Source organism: Bombus bifarius, unplaced genomic scaffold, assembly GCF_011952205.1.
Source record: "Bombus bifarius isolate JDL3187 unplaced genomic scaffold, Bbif_JDL3187 scf7180000008656_frag, whole genome shotgun sequence".
Lineage (NCBI taxonomy): Eukaryota > Metazoa > Arthropoda > Insecta > Hymenoptera > Apidae > Bombus > Bombus bifarius.
Genome location: NW_022884774.1, coordinates 1 through 14,050, shown reverse-complemented (window position 1 = coordinate 14,050; position 14,050 = coordinate 1). Strand labels below are relative to the sequence as shown.

Genomic DNA, 14,050 nt, shown 5'->3' with positions numbered 1-14,050 from the left:
CCTCCTTCTCTTTCGCCATGGTTGCGTCCGTTTCCCCGTTGGGCAGGAAATGTCGCTCGGTCAGCACTTGCCACTCTGCCAGTTGCTGTCACTTTCAAGTGGCCCGCGCAACGCGCTTCGGCGCACGCGCCAATATGGCTGCGTCTGGGTAGTTCCTCAGGTAGCCCGTGTAGCGGCGCTGTTGTCACGCGTCCTAATATGGCTACTCCACCGTCCTAACCTCACACTTGGTATGTTTTGCTTTAACTCCTCCTTGTCCAAGCCGGACTACCCGCATCCACACCCGTTTTGCGCTCACAGGCACTAGTCCTCCATTCTGGTTACCTCCCTTGCCCAGGCTCTCCAGTTTACCGGAGATTTCGATTACGCTCGCAGCTCCGTCCTCTCTACGTCTGCCTCCCATGTATCCCCAGCCTGTGTTGTAATGGATCAGATGATGCTGGAGTCATAGACTCGATTTCAATGATAAGTGTATTTAAATTTTCGAATGTAAAGAGCTCGTTACCTGCGACACGCCTGAAATGTCGTTTGAAGGTCTTCACTGCAGCTTCCCATAGCCCTCCGAAGTGAGGTGAGTTGGGAGGAATGAAGAGCCATTCGATCCGTCGGTCGGCTAAAAAGGACTGAACCTTTACCTTATGATCTTCGGATTGCAGGAGATTTCGGAGCTCTCGTAATTCATTGTTGGCGCCAACGAAGTTGGTACCGTTGTCGGAGTAAATTGTCACACAGAATCCTCGGCGAGCGATGAATCTTCGCAGAGCAGCAATGAAGGCCTCGCTAGTGAGGTCGCTGACCAGCTCGATGTGGACTGCTTTGACTGCAAGACATATAAAGATTGCTACATATACCTTAGTTTTGCGTCGGTTGCGATCCTTTCGTTCTTTGATGTAAAACGGTCCGCAATAATCTATTCCGACGTTGGTAAACGGTCGAGATTTCGTTATCCGTGCAGCTGGGAGGTCGCCCATTATGTAATCCACTGGAGGTGGATTAGCTCGGCAGCAACGGACGCACTTCTTCAGCGTGCTCCAAACTTGACTACGGCCGTCGATAGGCCAATAAGATCTTCTTAAGGCGTATAAGGTAGCTTGAGTTCCGGAGTGGACATTGATGAGGTGTTCATGCTCGATTATGAGCGCTGTGACTTAGGATTTGGGTAGAATGAGTGGGTGTTTCTGACTGAACGGCATTGATGAGTGACTGAGTCGGCCTCCGACTCGCAACATCCCGTCTTTGTCGAGAAATGGATTGAGTCGTTGCAGCTTCCCCTTCACTGCAGAATTTCGATCTGTTCGGAGAGTGCGGATTTCATCTGAAAAATAACAGAGTTGTAACAGTTTGATCAATTTGTTATGCGCATTGGTTAAATCATGTGTGGTTGGAGGTCTCCCTCGATCCTGTTTTTGTCTCCATCGGAGGCAACGAGTGGTAGTTCTAATCAGCTTGGGCCAAGAAGAAAATCTCTCCAGTAGACTGTGGTCAGCGGGAGTCACCGCCAGACATGTTGCATTCTTCTGCTCTGATATTTCAGTTAATGGTACTGGGTTCCACGTCGGCCAGTATCTTTCTGGTTGTTGGAGCCATTCCGGACCATGTTGCCAAATGGTTGGTCGCAGGAAATCTTCGGGTGATTGGCCTCGAGATATGAGATCTGCAGGGTTATCGGCAGTGGGAATGTGACGCCAATCTGAGGTGTGAGTCTTCTGCTGAATTTCTGTCACACGATTAGCGACAAAGGTTTTCAGCGTATGGGGTGATGTATTGATCCAATGAAGTACGATTGTAGAATCCGTCCAGTAAACAGTCCGAGAAATGTTGCTAGGTAAAGCTTGAAGGACTGTGGTGGCCAATGATGCGAGAAGAAGTGCTCCACTCAGTTCCAGCCTTGGAATGGTTTGTGATTTCAGTGGAGCCACCTTTGATTTTGCAGTGAGGAGTCGTGTCCAGACATGACCATCCGGAGTGATGATGCGAAGGTAAACGCATGCCCCATAAGCCCTTTCGCTAGCGTCACAGAACCCGTGTAATTCATTTCCGCTGCAGCCTTGATTATCGTTTTACGTGGAAACTTCACGTTATTCAATAATGGCAGCTGTGCATAATATTTGCTCCATTCCGTGTGCACGTCAGCTGGTAGAGATTCGTCCCAATCAATTTTTAAAGTCCAGAGTCGTTGGAGCAGCATCTTAGCTCGGACGATCACTGGTGCCAATAATCCGAGGGGGTCGTAGATCTTGGCGATTTCGGAGCTGATTGTTCTCTTCGTGATTCGAGAGGCGGTGGAATTAATTTTTACGGAATATAGGATCGAATCGTCAAAGGAATTCCAAACCACACCCAGAGTTTTGAAGGTTTGCGATTCGCCTAGTAGCAGCTTGTCGTTTATGTCCTGCTCGGAAAGTCCTCGTAGCAGTTCCCGGTCGTTCGATGCCCATTTTCGAATGTTTAAGCCGGCTAGTTTAAGCAGTTCCGTGAGCTCCGTTCTCAATGATCGTGCCTCGACCTTTCTATCAACTCCAGTGAGAACATCGTCGACGTAGAAGTCTCGCTGTAAGACCGTCGCCGCTCGTGGGTACCGATGTCCCCCGTCGTCCGCCAGTTGTTTGAGGCACCGAATGGCTAGATCAGGGGCCGCTGACAGCCCGACACTGTATTAAGTTGATAGGTGTCACCTTCTCCATCAGAATTGCGCCACAAAATTTGTTGAAATTTTCGATCCTCTGGACGCACAAGAAATTGTCGATACATCTTTTCGACATCGCCTGTAATGACGTATTGATGAGAACGAAATCTTAGAAGGATGAAGAATAAGTCATCTTGTAGTTTCGGTCCCGTATGAAGTACGTCGTTTAATGAAACTCCGGTGGTGGTTGGTGCAGATCCGTCAAACACAACTCGGAGTTTTGTAGTTTGGCTGGACTCTTTGATCACGCCGTGATGTGGCAGAAAATATCCGTCGTCCGTGCAGTTGTCCGTGGTAATCTTCGTCATGTGTCCTAATTCCACATATTCTTGTATCACGGAGCGATAGTCGGCTTCGAATCGTTTGTCTCGTTGGAATCGACGACAGAGGGAAATGAGTCGCTTCATCGCCATTGTCTTAGAGGATCCAAGCGAAGGAGTTGTTTCGTTGAATGGGAGAGCGACCATGTATCGCCCTTCGTTGGTGCGTTGAACGTGATTTCGAAAGTGTTCTCCGCACTGTCGTTCCGCTTCCGAAATGTGTGCAGTGGGTGTTCATTCGTCGATTTCCCAAAAACGGGCGAGGTCCGCCTGTAAAGCCGCCGTGGAGGCGTGAAATACGAGTGCTGATGATTGCGAGGTTGGGCTCTCCCCGATGACCCATCCGAATCGCGTTTTTTGCAGACGCAAGTCGGGCCCGTTTGCTTGACTGATGTCAAGTTGGCCGACACAGAGTGATGCTAGCGTTGGTCCGGCGCTCAACAATATTTCGATCGGCGCAAGCCTATGGAATCTTGGATCGGCTAGTTGGAGATTCCTCGGTATATGTATTATTGAGCGATCTACGGGTTGATCTGGGACCCAAGGCGATATTGTCGGTATGATTAGGAACGTCAAGGTGCGTTCGTATGTGCCGTCGATGGAGGTGATCGTGGCCGTGATGTAACGTTTCGAGGTTGTCGATAACGTGTTGAGTGTTCCGATTGGGACCTAACATTTCCGTTGGTTAAGTATTAGCGAATCAGCGAGTTTTTCGGTGATAAAGTTCATGCTAGAGCCGGTGTCTAGCAGAGCTCTACAACGGAATGGTTGAACTTTATTGTTCAATAGGTTGACCTGCGCTGTGACTAACAAATCGTGCTGCAGTGGTTCACAAGGAAGCGAGATCAATGAGTCCGTTTTCTGTGGTTCGGTCCCTCACAAGGTCGTTTGATGACGTCATTGTTTTCCTTGTCGTCTAGGACTGGACGATATATTTGATCCCGATGCCGTCGTTCGCGATAACCGAGATTCAGGTTTCGGAGATGTTCGCGGAGACGATCGGGGAGACGATCGGGGAGACGATCGGGGAGACGATCGGGGAGACGTGGATGCGCGTCTCGAACGATGTGACTATCGCGGGGTCGGTGATCGACCGTTGGATGATCGATCGCTCGATGATCGACCGCTCGATGACCGGCTTACACGTGGTCGTGATTTGCTATGACCATGGTCTTGATGTAGGTATGTATGGTGTCGCTGCTTGCAGGTGCGACATGAACCGGCGGAGCAATGAGTAATAGCGTGTCCCTTACCTAAACAATTGGTACATAGAGACGCCCTCTTGGCGATTTCAAGGCGTTTTTTAGGCGACTTCGCTTTGAAGACATCACAATTCCATAATTCGTGTTGTCCTTGACAATTCGGACACACCAACGTATTATGTGTACTTGTGAATGCGTAACTTCGCGGTGCGTACGGTCGCTGACGTTTGTGTTGATCGGACTCCCTTTTTATCACGGTTGATGCTGAGCTTGTCCTGTCGCCGTTCGTCCGTGTTTTCAGAAAGTCTACCAGATGCCTATATGACGGCATTTTCTTGTCCGGCAATGTGCGCTGCCATTTGCGAATGATGGCTGAGGGTAGCTTCGACGTGAATAATTTTATAAGAGCGACATTTGAGGTAACTGGTTCACCGAGTTTTTCTAACGCTTGGAGGTTTACCTTAACCGTCTCAAGAAAATCATCTATCGCTTCGGGTGTCTCTTTGGTTATTTTCGGATAATCAAAAATCAAGTCCCAGTAGCGCATGCAGACTTGACGGTGGCAGTCGAATTTTTCCTTCAGAACGTCAATAGCGAACGAATAATTTAACTCGGTGACATCTAACGATTGTATGCTTCGCGCGGCCTTTCCGGTCAAAGAGGATCGTGGGTAGTGGAATTTCTGCACGGGTGTAAGTCGCTCGCTTCGATCGATAGTGGATAAGAAGGAGTCGTAAAATGAATGCCAATTTTCGATGGTACCGTCGAAAGTAGGCAGGTGAATTTCAGGGCAGTTTAATTGATGTTGGCTCGGCGACATTAGATGACTCGCAGCCTTGTATTTTCGACGACGATGCTGGGGTATCATCCATGAGAGTGTGTATTCGTATTACCAGATTGTAATATGTGTCGGTTACTTCGGAAACGCGCGCGTCGTCTATCTCGCCTAAATCTTCTAATTCCTCTTGTAACAATCGATATTGTTTCCACGTGTCGTCGAGTAGTGTCGTATAGGCCGTTAAATGGGCCTTATTAGGTTGTCTAGATTTTTCGTAATCATCGAGTCGTTTCGATAGAAAGGTAAATCGACCGATTTGAAAGCCTCGTCTCCGATGCAAGGAGGTAACTTTCTCTGTGTTTTCCATTGGTATAGCAGATTGTAAGAAGAATGCAATGAACGAGCTTACCTTGTGGTTGCGAGTTTAAATGTTACTCGTCACCGTGTGTGTCTCGTTTAATGTGTAAGACGTGTTCTTACTGAAGTCAACCCTCTAGTTGTTGGCGTGAGGCTGCGTCGTTGCGTTCTTGCGTTTTCAAGAGGGTTATGCCTCTTCAAAACTGATGGTCCCTGGCGCTACTGACTTCGCTGGAGTGGTAACGCTTCTGCTGCTGTTTGTATTGGATTCACGTGGTACTGTATGGTAGTGGATGTCACTGGCGTGCACTTTTCACTTGCCACTGTATCCGGCTCGAAGGACCAAATGTTACGACCGTTCGCGGAGAGACGCGGTCGCTAGGAAAACGCGTCAGCGAGAGGCGTAAATTCTCGCTACGATTATGTTAATCGACGCCGCGAAATAACACTGTAACACTGTATTAACAGGTTAACATAAAATAATATATTTAACAATAATATGATTATTATATTACAGAAATTTGACTCGACTTTGCGTTCTCTCTAGATAAATTCGTTTGCTCGTCATATTTGTCGACGTGTCACGTTTGACTCGTCAGAAGGAACTGATCGCCCTTCGATTATTCCTTTGTCTCATTTGGAAGACGACCCCCACTATGCACGGGTCACGCCACCGCTCGCGCCTATGATCACGTATGCCTCTTCTTGTGTGAAAAACGTAACGGTCAAAAATCGACGTTTCTAGAGCTCGCTGCTTGGCGACAACTATGCTCTCGTCGATACATTGTATATGATCCGGCGGGCAGATAAGATGGTCTGCCTGCGACGTTGTAGGACCGCGAGCGACGGTTGGAAAATACAGCCTGTGGTGAGCCTCGTGGCGTAACATCCTTCATATAAAATTGTTACCTTTATCCAATGCATACCACCTCTCTCCTCCTCTTTAAAAAAATGACCTTTTTGAACTTAATGTCTCCCAAAAACGGATTTAGCAGAAAGGATACGACATCTATAACGATCCAATTAGAAACTACCAGAGCATGTGTATCTTAAGCGGATCTTTAAACGTTGATTAAACGCGTTCTCTATCCAATCCTGGCTGAAACATAATTACTCGCACCCCCAGTAACCCACCTCTAAGTCATTCCAATCAACGTACCATACGAACACGAATCCAAAGCGTTCCAGGAATACAAACAACTGCCTGTAGCTGTTTAGCTGTACACGACGAGTATAATTATTTCGGGTACTCCTCCAGTACAAAACAGACACCCAAACGACAATATTTCAACACAAAAATATTTAAAACAATAGTTATAAAAGCATGATACTTAATACCGCGCTTGACATCAGGTATAAGCAAAAATAAATTTCTTCAAACAAATTTCAAGTTAAATCTTTAGCTTGTGTAATTATATCAAACTTGCTCAATTAACAACGAGCAATTTCCATCGTGTTTTGACAACTGACTCATCGATGATGTTTTTCCTTGGAATTGAAAAAGGAATGTGCATAATTTTGTCCTCCGTCCACACTCAAAATACTATCTACATGCTATAATTAGGGATTCAATTTTATAATACGTTGCCTCACTTTCCATCACTGCTTTCCTACTATCAGTCACTTGAACTGTAATATAAACCAGTCTTTTATAAACAAGACTATTCTGCATACCATTTATCAAGAACAATACATTTTATTTGTTAATGTAATAAGATGCGAAGTTCCTCATTTGTCCTAATATCAATCAATGGATAAATGAATTGAAATCTGTGAAAATAATGTAATATCGGAAAATAAGGATAGAAATTTTTTCCCGATTACTTGCAACTTATTAATATTAAATTGAATATACATATATAAATTGGACAGGAAGCGATATTTATTTAACGGAAACTAAATGCAATACTCGTATCTATATCAAATAACTTTACAGTTATTTGACCACTCTCGTCACAACGAATCTAACACACAGACACTCTCTCTCTCTAACAACTCTATCAATTCTCACAACTCTAGTCTTCGACGATTCGATACCTCTGACTACTCTACTCTTCGACGACTCAATTAGCTCTGATTCTCGCAACACGCACACTTTTCGACTCGCCTTGCGTAGCGAAACCGTCGTTCTTCTAACGTTGTCTATTGCTTCCCTCATACCTATGTAAGAACTACCAACTACGTGCCTCTAGTCACGTATGCACTCTTAAATGTAAACGAACCACAGAAACACGACGTACACGGTTTTTCTATATTCAACTGATTTCTAATTCGAATTACTTTACGATATTACAATAAGTATCTAGTAACACGACTTCCGAACCGATGTAATTATTGCAATGATTGTTAAATTTCAAAACAATTTCCTATCCATGTTAAACATATTACGTATATGTGCATGTCTAGTATTTCGATTAGTGGCTCTACTTGCGGTAGTTCGCCATTCTGGATCATCTAGACTCAACAAAGATGCATTCAATTTATCCATGCCTTAAAAAGCTCTGTAGCGGCACAAGAGTTAGAATATGCTTCAAACAATGTTGTTGTTTTGCTTCGGAATATCAAGAGGTATTGTTAGGAATTATAAACTCCGGGCAAAACAATGGCGCCGCTACATGTAACCGTAAAACAAGACGAATTTGTATCTTTTGACCTTCTTCTGACTATTATGACTAAACGAACGTGATCGCAAACGATTCAGTATAAACTGTGACTAAACGTCTGTATAGATATCGTTTCGCGACAAGATCTGTTTTCAATACACTAACGAGTACACATATTGGCAGTCTCATTATTTGATCCCGTACAGCTCTTATTAAGGAAGATAGACGCCTGTGACAGTATTCAGCATGGCCAACTTTGAACAGGGTATATTGATAAGCCAGAGTAACTCACATACAAATTTTTTTTTTTTTCTTTTTACGTGGAGATATCCTCATGGACACTCCGCTGTTGCAGTAATTGCGTAACAGCAGAGTAGTGTCGGACTCTTACCGACTAAAACTCCACGATGACCACCCGACGCGTATGACAGGGATGCTCCAGGATTCTCTTATGAATTAACTTCAGTTGCACCCCCTTCACGCGTTCTCTAGTTCTAGCCAGTCCTAATATTTCCTGAATATTGAATTGGCGTTAGGGGGGGCCATTACCCCTAGCGCAGTCTCTCCTTATTGATATTCAGTGGAGGCTTGTCTTGTGTGCTTCGACAACTCGCATTCAACCTGGTGGTACAAGCTACGAAAACACTTTTCGGGACTTGAGAAGACACATTAGCACAGATAACGTACAAAAGGTATTAGAGCCCACCAAATAAGATTTGCTACAATTTGCTGTAGTTCGTCACAATAAGCCTATGAGTATCGTGTGTCAAACGATTTTCGAATTAGTTGATGCTTGGATGTTCAAGATACGGAAGCGCGGAGTGATGAGACGTTTATGTACAACTTGATCATGGTGCAACCCATTCATCAGCCAGAAAACTTCATGCACGATTTTCTAAAAAGAAAGACATTTCCCCCCTTCTTTATGCCGTACCAATCCTCTCTCGTCGTTCCTTATCTCATACAGAGACAGGCCAAATAATGTTGCCGATGACGGCCAACAGCCTGGGTACATGTACGGGTCTCTTGCCTGCGACAGAATTTCGTTATGTGTAGTATGCGGGGCAGAAAAGCATTTTTGCCATTAATATGAACTAGAAGATTGCAGAAAAAAATTGTAAACATTTTCCAAATTTTATTAATTTCATTTCATTTCTTAAAGTCTACAAAACTGTTAATCAACATTAAGCAAATATACAAAATCTTGACGTACAGTATAATGGAGCGAATATTAGAAACGATACTACTAAATCTACAAGCCAAAATGTACTATACAAATTTTCTTCAAACTATAAAACATACAAAGTATATATTTCTGAAAATAAAAAATATCGGATCAAACACTCTTCGAACATACCTCGAACGCTCATTATTACGTATATTACCAAACCAATACATATAATATAATATATAAACCAAACCAATGAAAGGCGCAGAGACTGGAGAACATGGGGTCCTCGAGCGTGCAGTACGCTTCAGCATCGCTGCAAACACCAACTCCCTCCGCTTGTCCCAATGCCATCTCGTACGGTGAGACTGCAAACAAAAAATATCCATATATACATCAAGATAGTAATGCGATTTCTATTCTTGCAGCACCGACGTAATACACGGTGCTCCGTAATCGCTCGAGATTCCATTTAGTTGTTGAAATCTCTACGCATTTGGTAGATAAAACGATGCGAGAAATCCTCTTGTCACAGTTAGGTCTTCCAAACCTGATCGCTTGCATTTTTCCCGCTACTTCAGCGTTGTAACGTTACTTTTATTTCGGCCAACTTAGACACGACATCGTCTAAACTGCCCACTTCAGGACACGATGGCTCCTCCCGGGGATTCTGTTGAGACGATCCCGGATTTTCCGTGTCCTCACCATTGTAGAGTTCATAATTTGTATAATTTACCTTCTTCTTCAAGCATTGTTTTTTTAAATTTCTGCCATTTTGAAGCTGCTGATAATCGCCGGATGCGTAAATCATTTTTAGCTTTGGAAAGAGCGCACGTCAGCATTGCTTCAATCCGTAAATCGCGTCTGCGCATTCGGCGACACTTTGATCTTTTGCGGCGAACTTCGTCAATCCATGTTAGTAACCGTTCTGTTTCTGGCTTGTTGGCGTTTGTTTTTGAAAGTCCCTTCTTTATCCTCGCCATGCTTTCTCAATTATTTCACCCAATTATTGAGTAAGTAAAATGTATACCAACCTGTATCCGGCTCGTGTTTGTTGTAGAACAAAACAGAAGAGATTCACACAACTGCACACAAAGGATTTGAAACCAGCGAGCAAAACACCCTCCTCACAGCACAGTCGTAAGATGACTAAGGGAAGTCTACGCTGCGCGTCTGAAGTCCGCTTTCTATACCCCTCCCCTGTCTTTATGACGTAGTCTTACGCGCGAAAATGGAAACTAGTTCCGTGTAAAATCTTACGTTGGCCTTACATTCTAAGAATTTTTGAAAAATACTTCAATCCAATTAATTTTTAAATATATGTGCGACAATTTTAGTGCTAAATTTTATATATTTTGTACATTATATTAAAATTCTTGATTTACAGGAAATAATCAATAGCGTATGAAGGTGTACTGCACGTATTATTTGGCACGTACATCAATGTTGATGCAAAAATAATTATTCCAATGATTTTAAGTTACACACATAATAGATAAAGTAGGCTGTAGACTATGAAATTCGTATGAAATAAGCAGAGAATAGTAACTAAATAAATGTATATGTATATGGAACATAAATCTTGTAAAAATAATATATTAAATTACATTCAAATCAAATATATGAACAAGATCTATTGAATTTTAATTATTTTCTTGAAGCACTAGTATCAAATAAAATTGCGTCATTACGAATACAAAAACAATAACGTTGATATAAAAATGTCATCCCGAAACACAGTTTGACGTGATACAAGTGTATTATTTTAATTTAAGCAGAAAATATCTAATCATATTTAACGATTTTGAAAAACATACCTCTACTAAACTATCATTATCTTTTCCTATACCATCGGCAAGGCCCTGAACAGCAAGCAGTTCAGCAGTTGTTAAAAATCTAGCCAATTGTTCCCGAACCACATTTACTTCACCCTGATACATAAAATCAACCAATGCAGCCAAATCATCGAAATTTACATTACATTACGCGATAAAAATATGACCTTTTTCATCTTAATGTCTCCCAAAAACGGATTTAGCAGAAAGTATGCGACATCTATAACGATCCAATTAGAAACTACCAGAGCATGTGTATTTTAAGCGGATCTTTAAACGTCGATTAAACGCGTTCTCTATCCAATCCTGGCTGAAACATAATTACTCACACTCCCAGTATCCCACCTCTAAGTCATTCCAATCAACGTACCATGTAAACACGAATCCAATGCGTTCCAGGAATAGAATCAACTGTCTGTAGTTGTTTAGCTGTACACGATGAATATAATTTTTTCGGGTACTCCTCCAGTACAAAACAGACACCCAAACGACAATATTTCAAAACAAAAATATTTAAAACAATAGTGATATAAGCATGATACTTAATACTGCGCTTGACATCAGGTATAAGCAAAAATAAATTTCTTCAAACAAATTTCAAGTTAAATCTTTAGCTTGTGTAATTATATCAAACTTGCTCAATTAGCAACGAGCAATTTCCATCGTGTTTTGACAACTGACTCATCGATGATGTTTTTCCTTGGAATTGAAAAAGGAATGTGCATAATTTTGTCCTCCGTCCACACTCAAAATACTATCTACATGCCATAATTAGGGATTCAATTTTATAATACGTTCCTCATGTAAATTTCGACCAATTGCGGGGAGACGTAATCGCGCGGAGAGACGTCAACGGGGGTCGTAAATCTATTACGATTTATTACGGTAGCTACGATTATAACAATCGACACCACGAATTGATCGATCCCCTGATTTCCGTTGAGATAATTGGGGTGATTGAGTTTGTATAACACTGTGATTCACAGAATTATAAATTATATATTTCCAACACTTAGATTACACTGACGTAGAGAAATAAATAGTTAACAAGTTGTCGCACGAAGATGCGATAGATATGTACGCTAGAGCAGGGCTCTTATAATGGAAATTAATGTATTAATGGACTTAGCACTATAATATATTTAGGAGAGAAGATGTATGTTCGACAACACCGAGAACCGACAAAAGATTTGCGTGAAGTATGCGACTCTCGCGCTATGTGTAGACTGCCGCGTTAGGCGTTAGTTTTTAGACTGTCTGTCGCTCTTTTTCTAATACGGAAGAAAAGTTCGGTGTGGGTGTGCCCCTGTGCCTAAAGAACGCGGATTCGTTGTTCCCACTTTCTTTAGGAAAAGTGAGGGTTACGAACCGCGGTGTCGATTGGTCATGACCTGCACTACTGCTCGAAGGGATGAGTAGGGAGTCTTCTACCATTGTTACGCCATGCGGCTTACCATAGATCATATTCTTAACTGTCGATCGCGGCACTATAATGTCGCAGACGGATCGTCGCGGCTGCCCGGCAAACAAACATTGTAGTGGCAAGCGCATGGTTCATTAAGCAGCGCGACCTACAGAAACGTCGATTCGTGGCCGTTATTTTACCTCGCGTAAAAGAATGTGGCGTGGTCCGAACGTAGTGGGGGTCGCCTTCCATAAAAAACGGGAAAAATCGAAAGGCGAGCAGAACTCTTCGAGAAGCCGAACCGTCAACACATCTCGTATATCGCGCATTACTTAACAAGCAAAACGCAGTTACATTTCTTTTTGTTGTTCTCTTTATGTCTTCCTAGTTGATAATTTGTTAAAATAAACGTTAATTTATTTGTGTTAATTCTGTTGAATTCATTGAACTACCCTTATTATCCTAATCGAAATAAGGGAATCGATCAGTTCGTGGCGTCGATTATTTAATCGTAACGGGAACTTACAACTCTCGTTGACGTGATATCTCGCGATCGCGTCTCTCCGCGAACGATCGAAACAACCATCGTGGTGGATAGATGACTGTGAGCGTGAGAAAAACCTAGCTTGTTTTATTACAGGGCTATTCGGATTTTCCTAATGGGTGCATACCCGCTTTCTCCGTGTTTTAAGTGCGACTAATAAACCCAAGGATCTCTCTAAAAACCGACTGTGTCTCGAGAATATTTTTAAGCTTTAGAAATTCTTCAAGACAAACGGGTTGAAGGCACAGGGCGAAACAATACAGGGAAATGAAAGTTATGGTGGGTCCTTAAGTTTATTGAGGATCGAAGTGACGTTACGCAGGTCGGTTGTTGTCCGGTCGCCCGGGCTGGCGTGCAGATGTTTTAGGCGGCGTAACATCCTCCCCCCGTTGAGAGGGCACCGATCAAATTCTGGCTGTGGAGTCAGGTGTGTCGTTGGTGACCTCCTTCGCTCCGTGTGGACGTTCGGCCTCGTCTGGATCTGGGTGGATGGGTAAGGGGACCAGTCTTTTGACACCGCAGTCGAGGATGCTTGTTGCCGCCTGCGCGGTAGCGGTCCGGATGATTCCGTCGGCTCCTGGATGGACCTTGTTTACGCGGCCCAAAGGCCACTGCATAGAGGGTACGTTATCCTCCCTGAGGATTACTACGGTGCCTTCACGAATGTTATGTTTGCCCTTGTCCCATTTGTTGCGGCGGGTTAGCTCATTTAGGTATTCTCGATACCATCTGCTCCAGCAGTGCTGCTTAATCTGGTGAATGCGCTGCCAACTGGATAGCCGGCCTGATGGAACTGCCCTGAAATCACGCTCCCGTAAACTGGTTAGTGTGTCACCGATCAGAAAATGTCCGGGAGTGAGGACAGGAGGATCTTGCGGATCGGATGAGATGGGAGTCAGTGGGCGTGAATTGAGAATGGCTTCAATTTCGATCACAAGGGTGTTGAGGTGCTCAAAGCTCAGAAGCTCCGTGCCGACCACGCGGATGAGATGGCGTTTGAACGCTTTAACCGCGACTTCCCATAAGCCGCCAAAATGTGGTGAGTTCGGAGGATTAAAACGCCATTGTATTTGTCGGTCGGCGAGAAAATTCTGTACCCTATCCTGGTGGTCGTCGGACTGCAATAAGGTCCGGAGTTCTTGCAGCTCCCGG

At 43.7% G+C, this 14,050-nt stretch overlaps 1 protein-coding gene and 1 pseudogene across 1 annotated transcript; both read right to left on the bottom strand.

Moving 5' to 3' along the window:
- Positions 1-202: 202 nt before the first annotated feature.
- On the bottom strand, positions 203-3,099 carry LOC117213305. The gene is made up of 5 exons (XM_033458669.1): positions 2,750-3,099; positions 2,018-2,651; positions 1,184-1,919; positions 636-820; positions 203-439 (listed from the first exon to the last, which is right to left on the bottom strand). Exons 1-5 carry the CDS (start codon positions 3,097-3,099, stop codon positions 203-205), a joined length of 2,142 nt encoding a protein of 713 aa, XP_033314560.1.
- Positions 3,100-3,903: 804 nt separating this feature from the next.
- LOC117213303 lies at positions 3,904-5,076 on the bottom strand (annotated as a pseudogene).
- Positions 5,077-14,050: the final 8,974 nt, after the last annotated feature.

Excerpts from the sequence above, each read along its gene's own strand:
- LOC117213305 (XM_033458669.1), bottom strand. The coding sequence starts at position 3,099 with ATGGCGATGAAGCGACTCATTTCCCTCTGTCGTCGATTCCAACGAGAC. Across the intron at positions 2,652-2,749 it reads ACAGGCGATGTCGAAAAGAT|TGTCGGGCTGTCAGCGGCCC; the intron begins GTATCGACAATT and ends AACTTAATACAG. Across the intron at positions 1,920-2,017 it reads AAATGAATTACACGGGTTCT|GTGGCTCCACTGAAATCACA; the intron begins GTGACGCTAGCG and ends GCAAAATCAAAG.